The following is a 23,401-nucleotide window of genomic DNA, read 5'->3' on the forward strand; positions in this document are numbered from 1 at the left end:
ACTTCTTCAAGAAAATTAGGAAAAAGTTCAATATATGAAAACTATGTAAAAAGGGAAGCGTAGACTTTTGCACTTCTTTCCAAACATTTGCAAAAGTACCGCGATGAATAGTTTGTTTTCCAGTACTGAGCAGTGATGCATTATGTAACAACAATAAGTTGGCAGCTGTAGGGTGAAGATTTTTTTTCTCCTAAGAAAACGTATTAAACATGTACCTGTAAGGAAGGTCAGATCTTCTTGGAACCAGTTCTTCCGCGCGAACATTTTCATGTCCCTCTCCATTCTCCAAGTTATCTAAATTAAAACACACAAGCATTAGCTTTCTTCAGTTAACAGCACTTAAAAATAAAATAAAAACAAATCCAGAAGGAAGATAATTACATTTTAAAGTAGAAATACTCATCTTTACTAAAGCATTTAAACACTTCAAGTTCTTTCACCAAGGTTGGCTTCTGCACATTCACCCTGAATGGCAGCAGGATTGTAAAGTCACTTAGGAACACAGCCATCAGTTTAGAAAAAAAAATACCGTCGCACCACCATTTCTACATTAGACTTTGGATGTACATTTTACATTGAGAACAATGTTGCGAAGCTATGAAGAGGCTTCTTACTGTAGCAATTTTTGCCAGCCCCAGGATTTTAACCACCACATGGCATCTCATAGTCATTACAAATCTGTTTATGACTTGCAGGCAAAGAATTTGTGGTTAGTTCCCAGTACACGAACCCTTGCAAAGACCCTGGCCCTTCGCGCACTCCCAACAGAGCCCCAGGGCTTTTCTCTGGCTCCTCCTGCCTTCGTACCGAGCATCAGGAATCAGGCAGATATATATATACATGTATATATGTATGTATATACATACATCTATATATACACACACACATATATATTTTTTAAGCATAGATAACGTGCATCTGTCCACAGATCCATAACTGTCAGGATCAAAATATACCCATCACTGGGTCTGTCATTAAGGTAGTTCAGGTGGAAAGAAACAAAAATCACATTTTATTGATGTTTTCTGCATCTCATTATGCAAGGGTTACAAAGTTACCATAAAACAATCCTAAAATAGCACAGAATTTAAAAAGCAGGAGTTCTAGGAAAAATGTTAATGGGAATTACAGCTATTTCAGAATGTCTATGGAGGAGAAAGCTCATTTTTTTAAGCTGTAGAGTTTACTGAAGCTCAGTTCCTAAAATGCATACTCCATTCTTGTTGCAAGCAACTGAATTTTGACTCAGGCTTTCTTATCGCTAGGAACATGGAGATGAACGCCCTGACGCATCCCTGAAGCACTGCAACAGGCTAAAACTGAAAACGCTGATATTAACATACACCGCTATACACTGTAACCTATTTCAAGCAGACGCATTGTTCTTCATCTCTATTAAGACATAATCGAAATATTGGGTTAAACTATATATTTTACAAGAGCTCATTAAGCATGTTCTAACAAAAATGTTGGCATCATAATAATGAGATTGCCAGTTAGCGGGCTGACCTGCCCTCAGCAGAAGCTGCCCCGGCTCATCCAGAAGAGCGGAACCGAAGCCGAGCCAGCAGCTGCCTAAGGAAGCGCTCAACCTCAGCAAACCGGCACGCTGCAAACCAGCACGCTGCAAACCCCCGAAGCTCCCGTTCCACCTCCGCCCGCCCAAACAGCAACGGTTGCTTGTGTTACAGATTTCAGTCTGCTGCAGTCCACAAACATTGATAGTTCTAGGGACCTTCTCTAACAACTTTTGTATAAAATTTAAGAGAACGCTACGCCACAAACTACATACTGTCTTCTAAATCCATTTCTTCATAAACTGAAAAATGTAGGAGTACAAGAAAAACAACCTTTTTTTTTTTAAACCACTGGCATTTCTTAAGAGGTACACATATTAAAATACAGCAGAGGGCAGTACAGCATTATTTTTGCAATTCACAGTTTTATTACACTTTTCACAGGCCTTCAATTAACGATCCATTTATACTCTTGGCACATATATGCAAAAAATACGAAATATTTTACAACAAAATCATTATTTGAATGCCACTGAGAAGTTTTCAAGTGGTCACTGAAATGAGAATACAGACCCAAAGTTTTATAAAAGCAATGTTTTACGAACCGCTGGCAAAATATTAACTTGGAGGGGTGGTGTGGGGGTGGCAGGTGGAAGTTTTTTGTTTGTTTTCAGTACCAATATAGATACTAGGAAAGCACCAGGTCTTCTTTTCCATACCTTTAACCATTTTCATTGCTTGCTTCAAGATCTTCTCCAAACGGTCCACATCATTCTTGAGGTGCAGTACCCCAAAATACATACAGCACTGCAGCTGAGCCAGCCCGGAGCCAACCGAGCAAATATTTACAGATGACACTTTACGCGTGTCCATGCAAACTGTGCTCTTACTGCTGAAGCATGGCCCTGCTAATTCATTATCAGCTGGTGACCCACTACAGCGAGACTCCTTCAGAAAACAATTTGAGGATATGGGCGGATTAAAAATAAGATATGAGCCGGCAACTGGTGCTTGCAGGCCAGAAGGCAAATCTTACCCTGGGCTGCATAAAACAAAGCATGGCAAGTAGGCTGAGGGAGGTGATTCTCCCCTCTATTTTGCTTTCATGAGACCCCACCTTGAAGACTGCATCCAGCTCTGGGATCCACAGTACAAGAAAGACATAGACCTGTTAGATCGGGTCCAGAGAGCCACAGAAATGATCCAAGAATGGAACAGCTCTGCTACGAAGAAAGGCTGAGAGAGTTGGGGTGTTCAGCCTGGAGAAGGCTCCAGGACCTCATTGTGGCTTATACGAAAGATGGAGAGACTTTTGACCGTGGCCTGCAGTGATGAGACAAGGGGCAACGGTTTTAAACTGAAAGAGGGGAGATTTCGGTTGGATATAAGGAAGAAAATTTTTTGTGATAAGGGTGGTGAGAGCCTGGCCCAGGTTGCCCAGAGAGGTATTGGATGAACCATCCCTGGAGACATCCCAGGCCAGGCTGGATGGGGCTCTGAGCAACCTGAGCTATTGAAATCCATCCCTGCCCATGACAGGGAGTTTAGACTAGGTGACCTTTGAAGATCCCTTCAAACCCAAACCATTCTATGATTCCCGTATCCTTTTCTGCAGAAGTATTCCTTAGCCAATCATTCCTCATCCTGTATATAAACAGATAACAGCTTCTATTGAACTGCATCCAGTATTTGATACTTTCTCCAATCTGTGAAGATTACTTTGAATTCAAACTCTCAAACACACTTGCAGCTCCCTCCAGCTTAGTGATATCTAGAAAACAAATAAGGATACTTTCTATTCAACCATCCTAAACATTAATAAAATACCATACAAGATCACAGCTTAATCCCAACAAAAACTCTGGCTTATTTTGACATCAATAAATCCTCCTCAACTAAATATCTACTCAAATCAAGAACTCTGATTCAGATCCAGAATAAACTTTAATTGAACCTCCCACCGCAGTTGTGCAATATCTCCTATGTCCTTACAATCCCATTATTTCTCACAATTGTCCCATGTTAGAAATTCTGTCATGAAGTTTGCTGGAATTTGTTACATTAAAATCCCTACCTGTTTGGGAGTAAGAGCCAACAGCACTGACGGGAAATAGAACATCTGAGTCATCATTCAGGACCTGCAGTGGAGCCCAACTGCATATCTGAGAATCGCATGAGCCTATTTCATGAGGCCTAGATTTAAAAAAAATACAAAGAAAACAACCTATTTATACAGTCAATATTCATGTTCACAATGCTTATCTTTCTTCCAGAGGTATCACAAGTCTTTATTTCAATCTGCCTGCCCATTTCTTGGTTCAGACATACATAAATTCATTAAAGATCAGACCATGCCAAAGCAGACAAGGCAAACGCTGCTTGTCTCTTTTTTTTCCAAAGGGATTTCTGTGTCAAAAACAAAGAGGACATATTGGTATCTAAAATTATTATTTTTCTCTCAGTTGTCTTGTCTTGTTTAACTATCTACTCTGATGATAACAGGCTTACTCTGCTTAAAATATGGGCTTTTACTGTGAAGCCAAAATAGAGTTAATATCATACTAAGAAGAAGGGAACTTCAAACGAGCAAGTGTTACAGCCTGGCTATATCATGCAACAATTTCAACAACTGAGAACTTAAAGGAGAACAAGTCTGAAATCTCAAAATTTGGGGTTTCAGTGGAACTTAGGAGCAAAATCCTATCACCACAGTGGCCCAAGTGGTTTAAACAATGGAAAAGGGAAAAAAAAAAAAAAAAAGGAGAGGGGAAAAAAAATTATAAAATGTATAGTTCATTTAGTTCCATAAATTTGCCAGTACCCCTGAAGGAAGAAGGGGGTGGGACAGGAGGAAGCACAGAATATTTACCACTGGCTCCTGCAACACTACTTACTTTTCGGAAGATTCAGTTTCACCTTCTGTGCCTTTATTTCCTAACACTTTTCCATACAGGTCATCCTCATCTGCGTCTTCATCATCAATGCTCTTCACATCTAGTTTCTGGTATTCGCACTCTCCGTTCATGAACACTGAATTGCTCCTCCATGAATGGTCACTTTCATTCCCGTTCCAATTTTTTCCAGCAGTGCTTTCAGACGAGGGCAACACAAAACCCGAAGCTCTGTCTACACTCTCTTCTGAACTTCCTCCTGTAGTCAGCGTCTTTGTGGCATCCCCCAAATTTTGCTCATCTTCCTCTTCATCAAATGAGATAATGTTTGTCACTCTCTTCTTCTTTTTTCGATCTTTTTTATATTTCAAATCTAGTAGCAACATAAAGGTTCACATAGTTTAGAAAAGAGAAACAGTGTAATACACTTTTTTTTCTTAGAACTCATATACTAAATGAGTTTAGTAAAGAAAAAAAAAACCACTTAGATCTACAAGGTATTTCATTATCTTTCCATACACATGAGCTTATAAATCTTCAATTACCATCTTTATTTTCTATTCCTTACATAATTCAGATTTTAGAACATATTTTTGAGGTGCATTCATGCCAGTATTCAATCGGAAATGGAAAAAAAATTCAAACTTTTAAAATAAAAAGTTAGCCTTCCCGTCACTTTCTCCCACAGAATGTAGGTAATGTATATTGCAGAGTACGTCTACACAACTGAGAAAACATGAAACGCTTCTGGGGAGAAAAAATTAAAAATAACGAACTCACAACACAAACTAAATTCACAATTTGCAATCAAATAAAGTTAATTTTGTCTGTATTCTGGAACTTGAGTAGCCAGTTCTCAGAAGAAGAAATTTAGCTTGCTCACTCCCTCAGCTAATTAGCTCTTGGTCTAGAAATAAACCCTCTCTGATTACTTCACATCTATGCTGTAACAGCACTTATTTCCCACTGATTCCATTGTGCACGAGGCTAAATGACCTCATAAAGTTGAAGCACTCTAAGAAAGATCAGAAATTTACCCACCACGACAACTCACACCGGGCCTAAACTGTTTTGTTTAATTCAAGTCCAGCTGTTATATACCCACAAAACACATTAACATACTTCTAAGAGCAAAAGGACAGTAAAACTCATTCTGGATGCAAACAGAATTCCACCCAAGAACATAGACTTTAATGAAAACTCCTGACTTGCTCTAACACTCAACATACAATGGCATTCGAACAAACGCCATTTTTTTTAAGTGACACTTTCTTTAAGTTGTACATTACACATCCTGTATACACATGTACCGGACACATACATTATGCTGTCGAGTCATGTGCAGCATATGCTCAATTATTCTGTTCTTTCATCTTGCAAGCCTATTCTATACTAACAAAGTTATCTCAAGTCAAGTATCACCTCCTATATTAATCTCATTTAAAATGCTAAACAACAAAAGCTCTACCACAAGTTTGTTTTGAAAACTGTGTTTTGAGACAAAGTCTATTTTAAATGCCAATAAAAAATTGATTTCGTCTCAACTTCTATTCCCACCAGACAGCATTCACACGTTAAAGTCTAAACTCAAACCTTGTTTCTTAATTGAAAAACACATAAGTCCCAGAATCTTCCTGCAATTTTGCACCTTTACAAAGCAAAACATTCTTTTAGCTCAACTTCTAGAAATAAAGATAAAATATTCCCTTGCCATTTTGAGAACTGAAAATGTATCATGAATATCCCATTTTGCTTGATCAATTTCAAATCGCAAGAGATTAAGACTTCAGGTCTTTATTAGTAACTAACATCCTACAAACTAGTTGCACCACTAATACATTTAAAGCCAAAAAGAATGTATGAGTCAATTTTCCTTTGCGGTAATAACCTACTTCATTAGGAAATCAGACTGTAAACATGGGCACTGCTTGAAGAAGATTACAAGCTAAGATTTTTATCTGATGTATAACAACAGATACATGGCAGTGTACTGACTGATAAAGTGCCAAAAGAAAACATACCAAAAATGAAAAATCATTCCATCAGAAACTGCAAGGCATAATCTTATTCATAAGACATTGAAATTTAGGTCACAAGCAAAGCACTTTACCAATAAGACAGTTTAGCTTCCCTCTCACAGTGAAACAAGAAAGCTAAAATACTAGTGCGAATACTGGATGATAAACGTGTATTTCTAAAATCTCATAATTCTACTTCACACTCAACTAGTTTGTATGTGTAGTGCACTTATCTTTAAGGTTTTTGTTCCATAATAGTGCATTAAATTTAATTGAAAAAGTTATTTAAACACACTTGAATATTTTCAATCTTTCTGAATGACACTACCATCGCAAAAATGCTTACCAGCATTGACATTCTTTGAGAGAACAGGAAGCGGGTCAGTGTCCGGATCGGCTTTGATCAGAATTGAGACAGCAGACGATGCGGTTATCTCTCGAAGAAGGCTGCTAACACCCTGAGTGGATTCTTTCAATAATGAGGTGACGTTTTGTGTAGATTCCTTTAACAAATCAGACACGGTGGGTGTGCATTTGCTCTGCCCATTTAAATCTTTATTATCAATGTTGATTGCAAAAAGAATGGAGTTCAGACCTTCAGATAAAAGAAAGGGGAAAAAAAGAACAAAAAGCCACTATATACTTCATACAAGTTACAAACATAGAACCTAAAAATTAACAAAGCTGTGACACATAAAACATTTTTCCCCCCAAATTTCCCACAATTCTCCATGCACGAATTCTTATTCTTTCATGTACTATTCATTCTTTTTAAATGATATTCAAGCTGATGCAATCAGTTCTGAACTCACCTTGAAGGCTGCTCAGCTGCACATTAAATAAGCAGTAAGCACCGTGAGCTCGTTTATTTCTAACCTTTTATTTAAACCCATTTCAGTGCAACTTTAATACTTGTTGGTTCCTGTATTCTATTAAGAGAAACTCTTGTGAACTCTATCTTGTAGAACGACCATTTACCTGGGAAAAATGAGTGTAAAAGGTGACAATACATCACTTCTGCAGTCGAACTCTAAAAAAGTAAATTCTCTGCTATCATTCCTTACTCTTACTCTCCTTCCATGTATTTACCTGTAATTTGGGTCTTACTATAAAAGTCCATCATTGCTCTCTTCTACTCGGGAATAAACAACTTTGTTTTCTCTAAATTGGCTAGACTTTTTAAAAAGCTAGCCTTGACTGATGAAGAGTTAGAAAATTTATGTGAAAGATTTTTGAACTGTAGGAAGGCCAGATCCAGTGTTTTAACAGTTCACCAATTCATAGCATAAACTGGCACAACACCTTGACTATTCACCCTGGACGTGCATCTGCCACACGTTCTCCACATTAGCAAAGAGTGTGTTAGAGAAGCTCCTCACAACCAGAAACATCTCAAAATGAACTAGTTTTCCAAGAACAGCAGCATTTAAGAGAAAGTCTTACCAGCAGCCATCGTAGGGATCATACTAGAACGCTCTTCATCCATCATGAAAGACCAGTCTTCATAGAAGACACTATAATTTTGAAAGGGGAAAAAAAAAAAAAAAGAATATGCAGTCCTATATTAACATATATTCCACTTCTTAAAGACATTAAAACTCTGAAAAATAAGTATGAGTATGCCAACGGATCAAATAAGCCCTGAAATATCTAGAACTGCCTGAACAGTTATCAAATACATCCTAAATAGTACTTTATTTTCAGTCTTAGCTCTGCGGTTTTTTAATGGGAAAAAAGCCACTAAGGGCAAGGAGGTTCACACTACATTAGCAGTCACAATATTTTGCTACACTTATTGCCATACCGCACAGATGTTTTTAAATAGCTATAGTTGACTGTAATTACCAAGCCGTTTTATAAATTATTAGAATGCACGAACACAACCAAAACGATCCAATTCACCTTGAGCAACCTGCTGTAGTGCAGGATGGCCCTGCCCACAGCAGGGGGGGACTGGACAAGCTTTAAAGGTCCCTTCTGATTCCAACCATTCTATTATTCTATGAATCAGGGACCAGTTCAACTATCTCAAATCACATCAACTACCCTAGAGTCAACTAGGAATTTGGATGTAAGAAAATGCAGTTAACTAAACACTGAAACAGATAGCAAGAAAACCCTCAACCTGTATTTAACAAGTTTGATACATTCATTCAAAAGCTTCCAAAACAGACAAGAATTGGGGACGTAAACTGAGTCTGTAAACCTCATTTGAATTGGGATAACACTTAAATCTTAAATATTCTGGAATAAGCCTTTTTAGAAATAATATTTCATGTCCAACACAGAGAGTGCTGACAATCCTCACACTGTGTAAGTATTGCTACAAGCACGAGAGTAATTAGTGACACAGAAGTCCAAGTCACTAATTTCCTCACAATGGTTTTCAGGGTTTTTTTTACTTTGTTGTTTCATATGTCTTTATTTGATTTCAAGCTTTCTTGCAAGAAAGCTACAGAGGACTGGAACAGATTAAATATGAAAAGGAGGTAGTAACGAGCTCAGTTCTGGCAACAATCTTATCCAGTACATCCATTAATTGATGTAAATGGAAAGAATGCCTTTTTGCTGGATCCACTGGACTTGATCAAGCTCAACTGTTATTGATAGAAAAGGAAAACATTCTGAATTTTCAAACAGAAAAGGAGCTGAAGATGTATGAACAAAAAGATAGGACTCAAGTATAAACTTAAGTGCATTTTGCACATCCAAAGCACCTTAGGATTTCAGCATGTACAGTAAGTTATTGTCACTAACTCTGTAACAAGAAAGTTCACAAACTGGAACAAAACCACTTCCAAGGGACCTGCAGCAGCAGCTGCCTATTGCTTGGCTGCTGGAGCTTCTCCTCACAGGATGGGCATCTCCACAAGACAATTCGCACTGATCAATAGGTGCGATCAAGGCTGCAGTTGTGCACTGCTGAATGGAACGAGAGGGGCACCCCAAAGCACGGTGTCCAGGTCACGGGGAGGAAAACGAGTGAAAGAACAGGGAAGGGAGTTCGGAAAGAAGATGGAAATGAAGCTGAGGATAGAAGCACATATTCTCACGTGCTAGAGTGACGCCAGTGTCAGGTCACAGGTTGATATAGGCACGAGCCACTACCTTTGGCTGCCAAAATTTCAAAAGCAAACAAAGTAAGTATGGTAGTATGAGGAAGTATGAGGTTAAGTGGCTTCACTAGCACAGCAATTAAGAAGGTGTATTATTAAAGCCGTGGGTTTTGGTTGTTTGGGTTTTTTTACTCTCAGTATTTCATTTGTCAATACATTTCCTGCATCACCAAGATATTGAATACAGCACCTGAGTCGATTCTTATCTGCAAGCAGCATATGAACGTATCTCTCCAGGGAATGCTCATTTAACGCACAGCGCAACCAAGCTCGGCCTCTACCAATATCTGTAGTAATTGTCTTCAGAGAGTAAAAGCGCTGCAGTTCATGTTTATTCAGAACTTCTTTCACATAGTACCAAAACACTGGCTCTGGAATTTTAAAAAAAATAAGAATAATTAAAAACAAAAAATTAAAACCACCAAAAAATGCTAAGCTCATATCAGAATGCATTTACTTGTAATTTTATAAAACAAGCATAGTTATATAACTTTGAACAAAGGTAAATCATTTACCGTCTTCTTATAATTCTCCAGTTAAATAGGTTATTTATTTCTACAGAACTTGGGCTGTTTAAGCACTTAGAATTTTCACCTCATTGGAAAAGCTAAACACACACCAAAGGATTCTGTCTTACATTTTTTAATAGAATTCACATTTAAAAGAACACTTAAGTAAATCTTTCATCCATAGAACAGGTTCACACGTTCAGCTGGGAATATATTACATAAAGGAAAAAGGTTCTTTAGAACTCTATCTTACTGGTGACTGTGAAATGTTAGCAGCTTGGTCCAAAGGAACAGGCAGCTCCACAACTTGCAGACATGCAAATGCCAAATTCATGTTACTTTAAAAAATAGAAAGTGTTACATTCAGAGGGCAACAATACCTCTTTCCACTAAAATGCTTTCCTTGCTCTGTCCCCAAACATGGATAAAAAGGTTTTCTTGCAGTTGCCTCAAATTTCTCAATTGGAGCTAAGAAAAATCTACATCAGTAATTGTAAGTATACAAAAAAGCACCTTGTATAGGACATATTCCTGTTTCTCAATATATTAATAAGAAGGATATATTTGTAAATATTGTAAAATTCACCTCTTACCATTTTCTCAGGGTGAAAAGAACAATCAAACATCAGATAATTCTTCGGTAAGACCCGAATCATTACTATTTGGTATAGTTTGGCCATCATTCATGTTGCATCAAATACATACTGCTTGGAAGTATCTTAAAATATGCCATTAACAATAACATCCATGTGGTTTTGATTTATTATAAATAGAATTGCTTGAATAATTAGAACGGTTTGAAAGCTGTTAATCTATACAATTAGAAATATATTAAGAGACTGAATTTAAGGCAAATAGGATATTTTTAAGAGCAAAAAAACCTGAGAAACCCAAGCATTACAAAAAAACGTTAAACACATCAATCTCTCAGGAAGCCATGTAGGTACTCCCTTTGACAGTTTAATTAATGTCTTTGCTCAATATTTTTTTTAAGTTAACAAAAAAGGGGAAATAATTCTATTGTACAAGTGAATGGTGCACTATCACCTCAAATATTACACCGGCTTTTGATCATAATCTCAATGTAGGCAGCAAAAAGCAGATGTTTAAAGGCAGGTAAAATGTTTAAAGACACAGGAAAAAAAAAAATCAGACAAGAGAGAAAACAAATTGATTCTGCCACTCCTTGCTTATCCCTTTGCTCAATCTTTTTTAATGTAGTTAGAATTTTAAGAAAAGGCCATCCATGATACTTCTTTCTCTTTAGTAAAGAGCGCACAGTTAAGATTTTTTAATAGGTTTTCGCTACAGCTTATGACTTATTTGGGCAAAATATTCTCATTTGAGGGTATGGGGTTTTTTATCAATCTCTGCTGAAAGCCAAATACAGCATTAGATTAGCAAAGTTTATAATATCCTTTTCAAAACCTAAACAAATCACTAACTAAAAGTTTTGCTAAATAGGTCTGACAGCTGCGCACAAATAACCCAGAGCTCCTCTACATTAGGCAAATATGCAAGACACAGGAACCATTGAATTGACACTGCAGGACGCAAAGCTCAAGGTTTACTTTTCTGATCTGCAACCTCATAGGCACAGTAACATGTAAAAAATAAAGAGGTCCACTGAACATTTAAAACTATTCCAACACTGTATGTCTTACTGCTTTGGCTTCTACTTCTTTGATCTCCATGTTAAAAATAAAACACATGTATGTGGAAAAAAAAAAAAAAGTGTTCCTTAAAATGCCAGACTTGTATCAATATGAGAGTGATTGAATTATTTCGTTACTTCTTGTGACCAACAAAATTCATTTTTCCATCATGCTAACGCTCAAAACAATACTAAAGTAGGAAGTGAAAATATTACAGGAACAGAGCAGCAGATTTCCACTTGTGCTGAGAGTGGAACTCAGTGCTTCTTGGCATTCTGATTATTTACAAATATGAGGCATTTTGAAAAGCTTCAAAATGTGGATTATCATCAGTTTTAATCAAAATCTATCCAATGGATATAAAGTATGAGCATTCCATACTCCAAGTCCCTCCATGACATACTTTATAAAACCAGTAAAGTAAATGGCATTTTCAAATCACTAAGTTCTCTTCTTTGAGAGTAACATTATATGAAAATCCAAGTCCTAACTACTGATATTATTTTTCATGGCAAATAATCCAATACTTGTTATTCAGAAGTAAGATCATTTTAATTTCAGTCCAATTTGTACAATTGTGCTGCAGGCAGACACTGACGTTATGCAATTCCAAGTATTAAATCGCTTTGTAAAAACAGTTTCATTCTAGTAATATCACAGTTCCGATAACTGCAATCCCACCAATCATTAATCAGCACCAACCAGTGGTCATGTCTCAAGCTGAGAGCACAGAGATCAGTCTGAAGCCAGGTTCAGTGCCCTCTTATGCAAAAAAAAAATATAAACCACTTACTCTGTACAACCACTGTGCATTTCAGTGCCTGTTCTGTCAAGTAATTAAAGAACAGTTTCCTATTTGTCACAAGTGTCTCATAGTAGGACATTCTTTACTATAGTTGGAAATATTAGTTCTTTCACCTTTAAGTGAGAGTATCATTAAAGGAAGTTTATATTCCATAAGCCTCAGTCTATCACTTTCATGTCTAACCATAGCAACTAATAATTTTACCATATTAGCCCTCAGCATCACTCTACAGTGTCCTACTACTCATGAGCAAGCTATGATACACAAAGTAGAACTATAAACATATTGTGACTTAGCGACAATTTCAAAATCCATTCCCATTTTTGGTATAGTCGTGCCATGAGGCTGTGAACAAGCCCAACTCATAATTCTGGCATGGTTTACCAATCTGTAAATGGATAATGCTATCCTACAGTTACAGTATCAAAGCATATACATTAATCTAAAGCAATACGCAGCACCAGAAGTACCGAAAAATTTTAAAAAAATTAAGCAAAGACGACAAAATTTTGCTTCAGCCTGCAGAAGAGAAAGCTGAAGAGGAGGGCAGACATCTAATAGCGATGCTCCGGTACCTACGAGGAGTCATCCAGAAGACTGATCAGCTACAGTATTCTCACGTAACCTTAACTGGAATTAAATTAAGAGACTCTCAAATTGTTACAAACTAAAAGACAGAATACAGCTCTATTGTTTGCTGGTTTTGTTTAGATTGCCGAATATAAGACTAAAGGAGCTGCGTATGCCTGTAGTGACCATGCCACCAATCGATACCTAATCACACTGATGTTAGGAATTTGTTTACTTGAGTACGTATTTTTAAAATTAAAATATTTTAAATAGGATTTTAAGTCATAGTTCCACAGAACAACTACTGGAGTTTTTATTTAAAACGTTTATTTTCATTTCAGGAAAACAAAGTAAAACGCTGAAGCTCTTAGATGCAAAACGATGCTACATTGTTTACAGCCATTTGAAAGTACAGTTTGCCATGAAGTATCTGTAAATTTCAAATAAGAACTACCGCTGAACAATTCTCTTTTTCAATTGTTAAAGCCTGAATGCATAGCCTAAACAGCAGTATTCCACTATGTTAACGAAAAAGATGACACCTGTGGTTATGTTCAACAGAACAGAATAAATCATACCAGATTCATTTGCCTGAAAGCAATAAAAATATAGAAGTACTTTGCAACTCTTTTCAGAGGAAAAAAAAAAAAAAAAAAAAAAAGGAGGAAAAAAAGAACACACACTGTAATTTGCAAAGATAAATGCCGTGGAACCCAGTAATTTCCATTAAAAAAAAAAGCTGCTCAGTCACTGTACAGCATTAAATTTGCTGTGAAGCAGCCACATTTTTGTTCTTAAACTTCCATACGTTGCTTAAGGTTCTTAAGGAGTAAAAACGATGTTTTCTTCCTTCTTCCATTCCCCAGCCATAGATAACTTTCTCCTCTTCCTCCCCGTCATCTCACTGAGAAGCCTCCAAATAAGACACATACATACAAACATACAGCTAAATTGTTACTAAGTTCCCAAGTACCAGAGACGCACCTTTATACACCTGACCACCAAAAGACAGGAACAAAAATTTTATACGCCCTTGACGTTACTACCAGGCAAGAAATCATAAGAACTATATGTAATGTCTTCAAATTTAAAGACACGCTATTTGCATAAACCAGAGAGAGTGTAAAAGGGGAGAACATTTCTACTCCAAAGCGTAAGGCTCTCAATTGCAAGCTGGGGAGACAAAAAGCAGATAACCACATCAGTACCGATTAAAGAGATGGAAACTACCCAGAGGCTGAAAGAGACCACAGAGTACCTAACTCCCAACTACGCACACACACAAGGGTGGAAAAAAGCACATGGAAGAGCTGAAAAATCTGTAAAGATTGTGTAAATGGCTGAATTTTTACTTGTTCATATGGAGTCCACAGAGTGTCGAGTCTTGCCCATTAGGTGAAAGAGGCAAACACGGGACACGTGGCAGCTTCTCTCAAACCACGGCAATTTTAGCTGCCCGACTACCTAAGTCTGGGGGCTCTAAGCCATTAGCAGGAAAGTCGGCAACTAAGACGCAACATTTCACCCCATCATCCGCAGGAAACAAGTCCATTGTTACAGCAATTTAAAAACACCGTGGCACCAAACCACACATTTTGTGTTAATGTGATATCCATCATATGCGGTTGTCTGGTGGAAATGGAAATTATGGCTGGAGATCAAAATATATTAACAATTCTAGTACCACTGAATATATTTTTTTAAAAAAAAGCCCAAAACCCCACTATGTGTTACATGTTACACTTGACAGTTTCAAATGCCAAAAAGAAACTTCTTTATATTGTGTACCATGTTTAAGAAAAAAGATACTGTATGTCAAACTTCACAACAAAACTGATGGAGATTAACACCTTCATACACTTTTGATAAAAAACAAGGGAAACTTCAAGGTGAAGAGAAGGCAACAACAATAAATGAATCCTTTCTTTAAATGTGGAGAAAGTAATAAAATTCAACCCAACCAATATAAGTAATATAAGTTTTGGTTTTAAAATGACATCAATACTTCGAACTTAAACATATCTGATGCTATAGAATATGGCAGTTGAAGAACAAAGATAAGGTTAAGAATGAAAATGTCAGAGTAAAAAATTAACAGCACCATCACACAATGTTTATCCCTACCAGAACTAAAAATAACTTTGCCAAAGATACTATTCATGATGGAACTGTAAGAAGTGCAGATTTCCAAACACCAAAATTTCTAGAGAAATTTCATATGAAAGTTAAATTAGATTAAGCAAGCAATAACCATTTGCACTGCTTAATGTGAGTCCAAGTATTGAGTATGCTACCAACAGCCTGCAGTTTCTAGAATTTAGAAATTATATCACACGTTTGCACTTATCAACTGTTTAAAAGGGAGTAGTGATGATTAACGAATTACCTGTTTCAGTTTTACTGGAGAAACCTGCTGCCTGTTTGATGGCTGCTGCAGTTAATGCCAGTCCTCGGCTCCTCCTCAGACCGTGCTGCAACACAGCTTCAAACTGAGCACACAAACAAGTGACTCTGCAACACAGTTTTCAAAGAAATCGTGCGAAAAGAACAATCAACTATGTTTCCATAGAGCAGGTTTATTCCAAATCTCTGAATAGGAAATGTAAAGGTGAAGCTTTATGTGATGCGTAATGAAAAACCCTTGTGTGCACTCATCTCATTACGTGCAAACGGTCTGATTCACTCAGCCCCACAGCCTCATCATGACTGGCCAAAGCTGGGACACAGTCACATCCCGAACAACTGGCCGTCAGTTGGAGAAATCACCCTCACCTGCTCTCGTGGTTCTCAGTCATGTTAGCTCAGCTGCAGATTACCTACTTTTCATGGGTGTAATTACATTTTCTTAAACATACTTTGTACTACACATGCAATGAATGATTTTCTGAAGTTATGCCATAAATTCCTATACAATTAATAGACAATTTTCTTAATTTGCATTACTACACTATAATTCAAGCCTAGGAAAACAATTAAACATACATTTTAATGCCCTGCAGAAATCCTAGGCATAGGAAAATAAGAAAGATGTGGGGTTTTTTTAGGAGATGTGTTGAATCTTCAGGTTTCGATGTTGTTCCTTACAACACTATTTATAAATCTCCTTTTTTTTTTTCTTTTTTAAACATAACCCAGTTAATAAATCGATTTTCATACATGTAGAAACACTGTAAAACCAGCAGAGTTTTAAAATTCAGTCTGTCAAAGGAATATTATTGTAATCTACAGGGAATAGTAAGGCTTAAGATATAACAGACATGAATGCCATCTGTTGTTCAAAATCTTATTTTCTCTAAATTCTGGTTTTGGCATTAAATAAACAATACCTAAGCTTTGAGCAAGTTGTCACCTGGCTGCCAAAGCCAATTACTAAAAGGAAGGACAGATACTTTAACTAAGCTGAAGCAAATAAAAAAAACCAGTTGAAGAAGTGGCTCGGAACTCTGCTCAGGCATTCCAGAAGTACAGAGTTCTGTTCAGGGTCCCAAAAAAGCACAAGAGAAGCACCGGCAGAAAAAGAGGTATATTTACTAGAATTGTCCTGGACAGAAGATAGTTTAACACATCATGCTTTTCAGTACATCTATGTTAGGAAAACTTTATTAGTAAAGGCTTCTTAACAAAGTAAAGCAGAATATAATTCAAACAATACTCAAGATGACTGTGGAGCAGTTGTGATTAATTTTTACCAGACCACTGCTGTTAAAAATGGAAATTTCAGCAGACGTGACCCCGCTCAGGAAAAAAAAAAAAAAAAAAAAAAAATCTACTTGACCTTTTCAATTCAGAAAAAGCAGAACAGAAACTAGGCACCGCGAAAGAGCTCATGTTATTAAAAATCCACGTGGACTGAGAATCAAAGCAAGAAGACTGTGCAGTGTTTTACAGGAAAATTTAGCCAGTAAGTAAAACAAAATTTAAAAACAACCAGGTGTTCTACAATGCCCAATACATGTAGTGTATTTATTAGATAGCATCATGAGGGTGTGTTAAATAAACAAATACAGAAAAACATGGAGAAGTCTTGTGTACATAGACATAGTAGAAATCTCAAAGACCAAAAAAACCCACTGGAAGAACAAAACTTGGAGAATCACGGATTTTACTAGATTTTTAGCTAAATTCTCAGACTGTCCTCTTTTTCAAGATTATCTCACAATATTTAGCATAGTAACAACCTCAAACACCATGGAATTTTTTTTTAAAAAAAAGCTATTAAAGCAATTTCCACTTCCTTTTTAATCCTGAAACTGCCTAGCTATAATCCATTATTCACCATGTCTACTGAATTCTAAGGAAAATATTTATAAGTAAAATTTGGCCAGGATTATATCTTTGGAATCCTAACTCTGTTTATCAGAAGACAAGTATTAAAGGACATCATTCAAATTATTAAATAACTGCAGCAAAGCAGGTGATCAAGCAAACTGAGCAACAAAGCAGAAATTTTAGATCCAGAGAATTTGCTCTACATAGGAGGTACCTCCTTCTAGCCGAGTTCACACAATCTACTACAAAGGCAAATATCATCAATACGTTGTCTCACATAAGCTAAGCACTAAAGATAAAATGGAGACGGGTTTGCCCTTTCAGCCCTTGTTGCTGCTTCCTCCTCTTCTGCACCTCCCATTGCTTCTAGCCGTGTCATCTTCCTCGTCTTGCAGCAGCTCGAGCATTCACCAGATATTTTATTGATTTAACTCACTAAAATGGCAGAAAGTTATCATTTTGCATTATTTCTTTTTTTATTAAATTAATTCAGAGGGCTGGATGATCACCAGGTATTGCTTAAAAGGTGGTGGAAGGGAGTAGTGCTGCAGCCAGGGACCTTGAGGAGATACCGGAGCCCTCCCAGCCCTTCAGTACCAGGGCACTGTTATGTTGGCTTTCCAGACATCGTGAACCCACACGCCCACACGCGTTCTTAAAGACTGAATTGGGAGGGGACCGGAGAGAATTTTGGCTCATACATAAATGGCCAAGAGATAATTAACTTCTTCCCAAAAGGCAGAGTCAAACTTCAAGTACATAAGAAACAGGAGAACAGACAACTGCATTTGATCTTGGTGTTTTATTTATCTAAGACTCTTAAATAGGACAGATTCTGAGAAAGCCTCAATAGGTTACAAAAAGCACTGATGTCTGTCCACCAGTCCTCTTCTTAAAAGCCTTAGAAAGCAACATGCCATATCCAAGGACAAATGCAACTAACAGGAATTAAATGATACTTTTGACTTACGTTAATAAAAAGGAATAACTCCTCGTACAGAAAAAAACAGGTTTAAAACATGTCAGGAATAAGAAAAAATCAGAATAAAAATGTTCTTTATGTGTTAAACTCACTTGACGGAGGTGTATTAGTAATAAATATGCATTCATTTGAAAAGAGGTTTTAGGGAAGACAAGTTCTCCCAATCTCATGGTCGGACCTCAGAATTCAATGCTTCGTCAGGAACTCTGCAGCCACTTAAACACTTGTGACTTCATACAGAAGAATATTCTTTGTTAAGTGTCAAATTTGTAATAAGATTGGGAGACCCATGTCAGTGTTTGTGCAAACAAAAGGAACTGGGGTTTTTTTGAGCATGTAAAGTATTTTGTGCCGTGTTTTATGTCATTATAATACACAATCCAAGCATGCAGGAAGTTTCTTAGACTATTTTACCTGCTATCGGAGTCTGAAGCAATTTCTTTTCTTCCTCCAAAGCGTATTTGACACTGTAATAAAAACATTTAAAGAAATTTTTGTTACACTAACAAACTCAATATTCTGAAATATTTCCATATAAGAAACAAAGCCATAAAAAAGGAAGAAGTACAAAACAAAGCATTGGCAAATACAGCCTGCAACCAAAGTGCTTTACAGCATCATGTTCCACTAACAGGCTATTCTTGCATTTCAAATACATTCTTGCTAGCCCGAACAACACACCTGCAGGTCCTTCAATAAACTTAAAATTGAGTAAAAATTACTACTTTTGAGTTTTAAATGTACACCCACAAAAGCAAACACTACTCCTATTGAGTTCAGTGCTACAATTACAGAAGAATCATTCTTTACAAAACATATCACTGGCTTACTTTTGAGGCATTCTTTTGCCTCCCGAGATCTCCTAAATTGAATCCAGTCTATGAAATTCTACTTGCTGAACCTCGTGTTGATTCAAGATACATACATAAATAAATCAATCCCATCCTGTATTTTAACCATTCACTAAAATCCTAGTGTAAAGAAAAAAAGCTCCTGCTGTAAAATGTTAACCAATTTAGCTTTTGCAGCACACTACATTTAGTACAGTCATATATGTATCACAAATTTATATATTAGAGAATATACTTTTAAAATATATATTTATAATATATATGAATACTACAAATATAATCTGTCAAGAACAAGAATTTTAAACAAATACTGCATAATAGTTGATTGCTCGCAGACACAAAACCTCAGCAGTACTGCGTAAAAGACAAGATTTCTTCTGTGTCTGGTAAAGAGGAGAAAAAAGGGCAAAAAGGGTTCCTGCTGGTACTGACAAAGAGAAAGTATTCTGTGGAAATATGTATTGAATTTCTCACCTGTTTAACTGCATCCAGTAGCCGTTCTAGAAGAAACTGTCTTTTAGTGTCATTGTTCTGTGAACCTGAAATTCAACAAAATTATATCATTTTAAAATAAAGAGGTTTTTAAGAAAAATACATTTGAGACAACACCAGGGCCCTGAAAACTTTCTTCCCATGCCACTTATCTCATTAACTTTATTAATGTGTATTATCTAAGTAAAATGATGCAATATAAGTCTGTGTTTTGAGGTTTCAAGTATTCTTTCTCTAATATGCAGAAATACTGTTTGAAATATCATCTAGAGTCTTACTTTAGTAAGGTTTTTGTTTCATGATATAAAGTATATTGCAGCAATACCAAATCTAGTATAATTATGCACAATCAGCGCAGCTTCACCTAGTTTCTCAGCACAACTACCCACAGGGCCATATTGCAATCACGGAATTGACCTAGTTTAAGATTCAAAAAAATTTTTTTTAATTTTTTTTTTGTTGGTTGCATTAGATGTATGATGGAGGTCACACTGCAAACCCATAAATGTTCATACTGCAAAAACTACCAGGGTAGAATATCATCATCGCACAAGAGAAGAATGGAAAATGAGAAGGAGACAGCAGGAATATCTTCTGACTGCCAACCTTATTGCAGAAAGAGTTCTAAGCCAGGTGAACGGAGAGGAACTCTTACAATAAATCCCTTAAAATTTAACTTCCAGCATAGTTCTTCCTGATTAACAGCTATAAAATCTAGTTTGTTACTACACAAGCAACTACGCAAGACAATCTTTAATTTCTCAATCATTTCAACAACAAATAGCATAATACTTTGCTTGTCACGAGCATGAATACGTGCAAAATGTATTGTTTAATTAACCTACATCACCTCTACCATTGCTTTATTCTTTATTTCTTAGTCAAAATATCCTTCAGAAACCTCAGTGGCCTCTCTGGAATTAAATTCGTTCTTTTCTTCTCAAAGAACATACAACTAATATAAGCCAATTATCAAAACTCCGCAAGAGCAAGTTCCTCCAGATACCGAAAATCAAAAACCACACGATAAGCTCTCTAGTAAGTAGGGAGGACATCAAAGATCTGTGTCTCTTGCTGCCCCACACCACGAGGTCCCAAAGCCAGAATCTCCTGTCCTCATCATCAAAGTAGTTTGCTCCTAAACCTGCAGGAGGGGACCGAGTTTGTTCTGCCAAAATTATTCTGCCTTTGCTTCCTCTTAAATACGGGATCAGGAGAAGTAAAAAACCCACAATAAGTCTATGATAAACAATGCCAGAACAAAGGAAACAACAGGAAAAATGTGCCAGTGTAGCTGCTGGCTAAGTAAGCTTTACAATGCTTATTTAGCTGATTACAGTGGATTTTCAAGAAGTTCTACTTCCGAATTTGAACTCTGGCTCAAACTGTGCAGACACGTGATGTCCAAGGTTTGGTTCTGTTAGTCAAGTACTCCGACACATGAAAACTCGGGTGAAGATGCAAACAATGTTCAACGCTAATAAAAGACTCCAGAAACAAACTCCACACCGAGAAGGTTTCCACTTCCAAACAACTACACCAGTTACGCCACTGTGAAGATAAGGTTAAATGCATGTGATCTCTACTACTCCACTTTGTGCTCCTTCAGAGATTAGAAGTTTATTAATTTATATTCACTGTTCTTACCATGCATGCATTGCAAAAAAAGGAGACACGTGCCAATGCATCTAAATGCCTTATAATAAATCACGTAACTGTAACACATGGAAAGCAAATAAATCCCAACTTTTAGTACAACCCTTCATGCACAGTAACCTCAAATACACACCAACCTGCAGATTTTCTGTACCGTCTCAAAACTCATTATTTCTACAGTCTTATGCTATCCGCATACCTGCAAGAACAGGCATAATGCAACATTGCTCTTTATATGAACAGTTTGAGACTACTTCAGAACAAATGCATGTAATTAATAATTTTGGCACCTGAAAAACACCTCTCAAATGAAAATACTAAGTATGTGGGTCAAATTTGTCTTCCAAATACAACACGCGTTGGTTTTTAAATGCACAGCTCTTTGGCATCTTTGTATCTCATTGTTAAAACAGAAATTATCTGCAACCAGATACCAGACAGTGAATAATATAAAAAATGCATAAATACAAAAAACCTACAGATGATCACTGTGCTAATTGACATTCTAAAAGGCTAAAGTGTGTGATAACAAACAGCCTTACATTTAAACAGACTGAGTGCAGTGTGAGGTGTATTTTGTCTTTATTTTCCTTGTAAATTTGCTCTAATAACAATGATGACTACAGGCAATAATGTCCAGAAGCGGTTCAGATCACCTGCACCATGAGCAGGGCCATGAGCTCAGGTCATGTCTCCACAGAGGGCTGGCGGAGGTTTCTGCCCAACGCCCGTCTTCAGAATTCACCTCTTGCTGTGCTTAACATATGCAGGTAGGAGAAAAAGAATATTCACAAAGTCTAACACTTTTTAAAAATTGAAAGACTAAGTTGTGTGCTTTTTCAACCAGCAGATATATTTTTCTTCGTAATAAGCCTAGAAAATGTAGTGCTATTTAGCAATGGTTCTGTTTCAAGACGATGGAAGGTAAAAATAAATCTCTACCAACTCTATTTAAGCCTTTGTTCTTTTACAGTCTTCATTTTCTAAACTAAGTCTTAAAAAAAAAATGCCAAACATATTTTCAGACAAGAGCACCAATTAAGTGTCATCAACTCTAGCTGATTTAAGGACTAGCAGCGTACTATAAACTGACCAAAACACCCTTCTACTGATTTAGAACAGTGGTAAAAACTGCAGTAACACACATACGAATGCAAAGCATCAAATGCATCAAAACAGCATTACTCAGGAAAAAGAGGCTATATTTATACTATTGCAAGAAAAAAAGGAAGTTCACGCAAGTCTAAAAATAATGGTGAAAACATAAGTATAAGGTTGCAAAACTACGAAACTTAAAGAGCCATCAACATCTACTGGTTCAAGAAGGGTTAAAAACAGGCTCAGGTACCGCACCTGCCTCTGGGACCCTTGACATATTTTGCTGTTCGCAGTCACGCTCTCCTGGTTTTAAAACAAACTGCTCTCCATACCCTGACAGAAATATCCACACCTACCGCAGAAGAAAACCGACTGTGCAAGTAAAGGAAAACAGGGTTTTCAACCAATTCTTTCCAGGCACAGCTCTGTTCAGCACCATATGTAGAATATAGGTTAAAAAAAAAAAAATCTCAGATTGCTCTTACATACTTTTTGAAGACTTGTGTGCAACATTTCAGACTGAAATTCATTTTGCTTGCTCTAGTACGGGTTCTGAGGATACAAGCTTAAGATAAAACAAACACAGACCCAATTTAAATACTACCTTGTGCTACACTATGATGATTCTACTACCTCATCCTCAATCAGTCACAGTTTTATGTTTTTTTGAAACTGTCATTAAACAAGTGACAACACTCCTGATTCGTGACAAGTACATAAATCCAGAGTCCTTTAAGGTTCAGCCTATTCAACACTGTCCAATAAAATATCAGTATGTAATGAGTAAGTAGCATTAATAATATTAAAACAATGCTCAAATCAACTGGAAGTTACCTTCACATCCGCTAGAAATACACTCTAGCTAAAAAATATACATTAAAAATAACGATAGCCATTAGGGAAAGAGGAGGTTCTATCTATATGTTAGGAACAGCCCTTTTAGTTTTAAGGGCTAAAACTGGGCAGGGAAAT

At 36.7% G+C, this 23,401-nt stretch overlaps 1 protein-coding gene across 3 annotated transcripts in view; it reads right to left on the reverse strand.

The window, feature by feature from the left end:
* SNX29 (sorting nexin 29) overlaps window positions 1-23,401 on the reverse strand; it is a 129,859-nt gene that overhangs the window by 104,569 nt on the left and 1,889 nt on the right. For all 3 annotated transcript variants that reach the window (XM_065644612.1, XM_065644611.1, XM_065644613.1), the window contains exons 2-10: window positions 19,658-19,722; window positions 18,747-18,799; window positions 15,468-15,592; window positions 9,733-9,913; window positions 7,870-7,940; window positions 6,773-7,021; window positions 4,412-4,781; window positions 3,592-3,710; window positions 216-294 (exon numbers count right to left, since the gene is read on the reverse strand). In XM_065644612.1, coding sequence (XP_065500684.1) covers window positions 216-294; window positions 3,592-3,710; window positions 4,412-4,781; window positions 6,773-7,021; window positions 7,870-7,940; window positions 9,733-9,913; window positions 15,468-15,592; window positions 18,747-18,799; window positions 19,658-19,722 — 1,312 coding nt within the window. The remainder of the gene's footprint in view (window positions 1-215; window positions 295-3,591; window positions 3,711-4,411; window positions 4,782-6,772; window positions 7,022-7,869; window positions 7,941-9,732; window positions 9,914-15,467; window positions 15,593-18,746; window positions 18,800-19,657; window positions 19,723-23,401) is intronic.

This window comes from Caloenas nicobarica, chromosome 14 (genome assembly GCF_036013445.1).
Source record: "Caloenas nicobarica isolate bCalNic1 chromosome 14, bCalNic1.hap1, whole genome shotgun sequence".
In the NCBI taxonomy this organism is placed as follows: domain Eukaryota; kingdom Metazoa; phylum Chordata; class Aves; order Columbiformes; family Columbidae; genus Caloenas; species Caloenas nicobarica.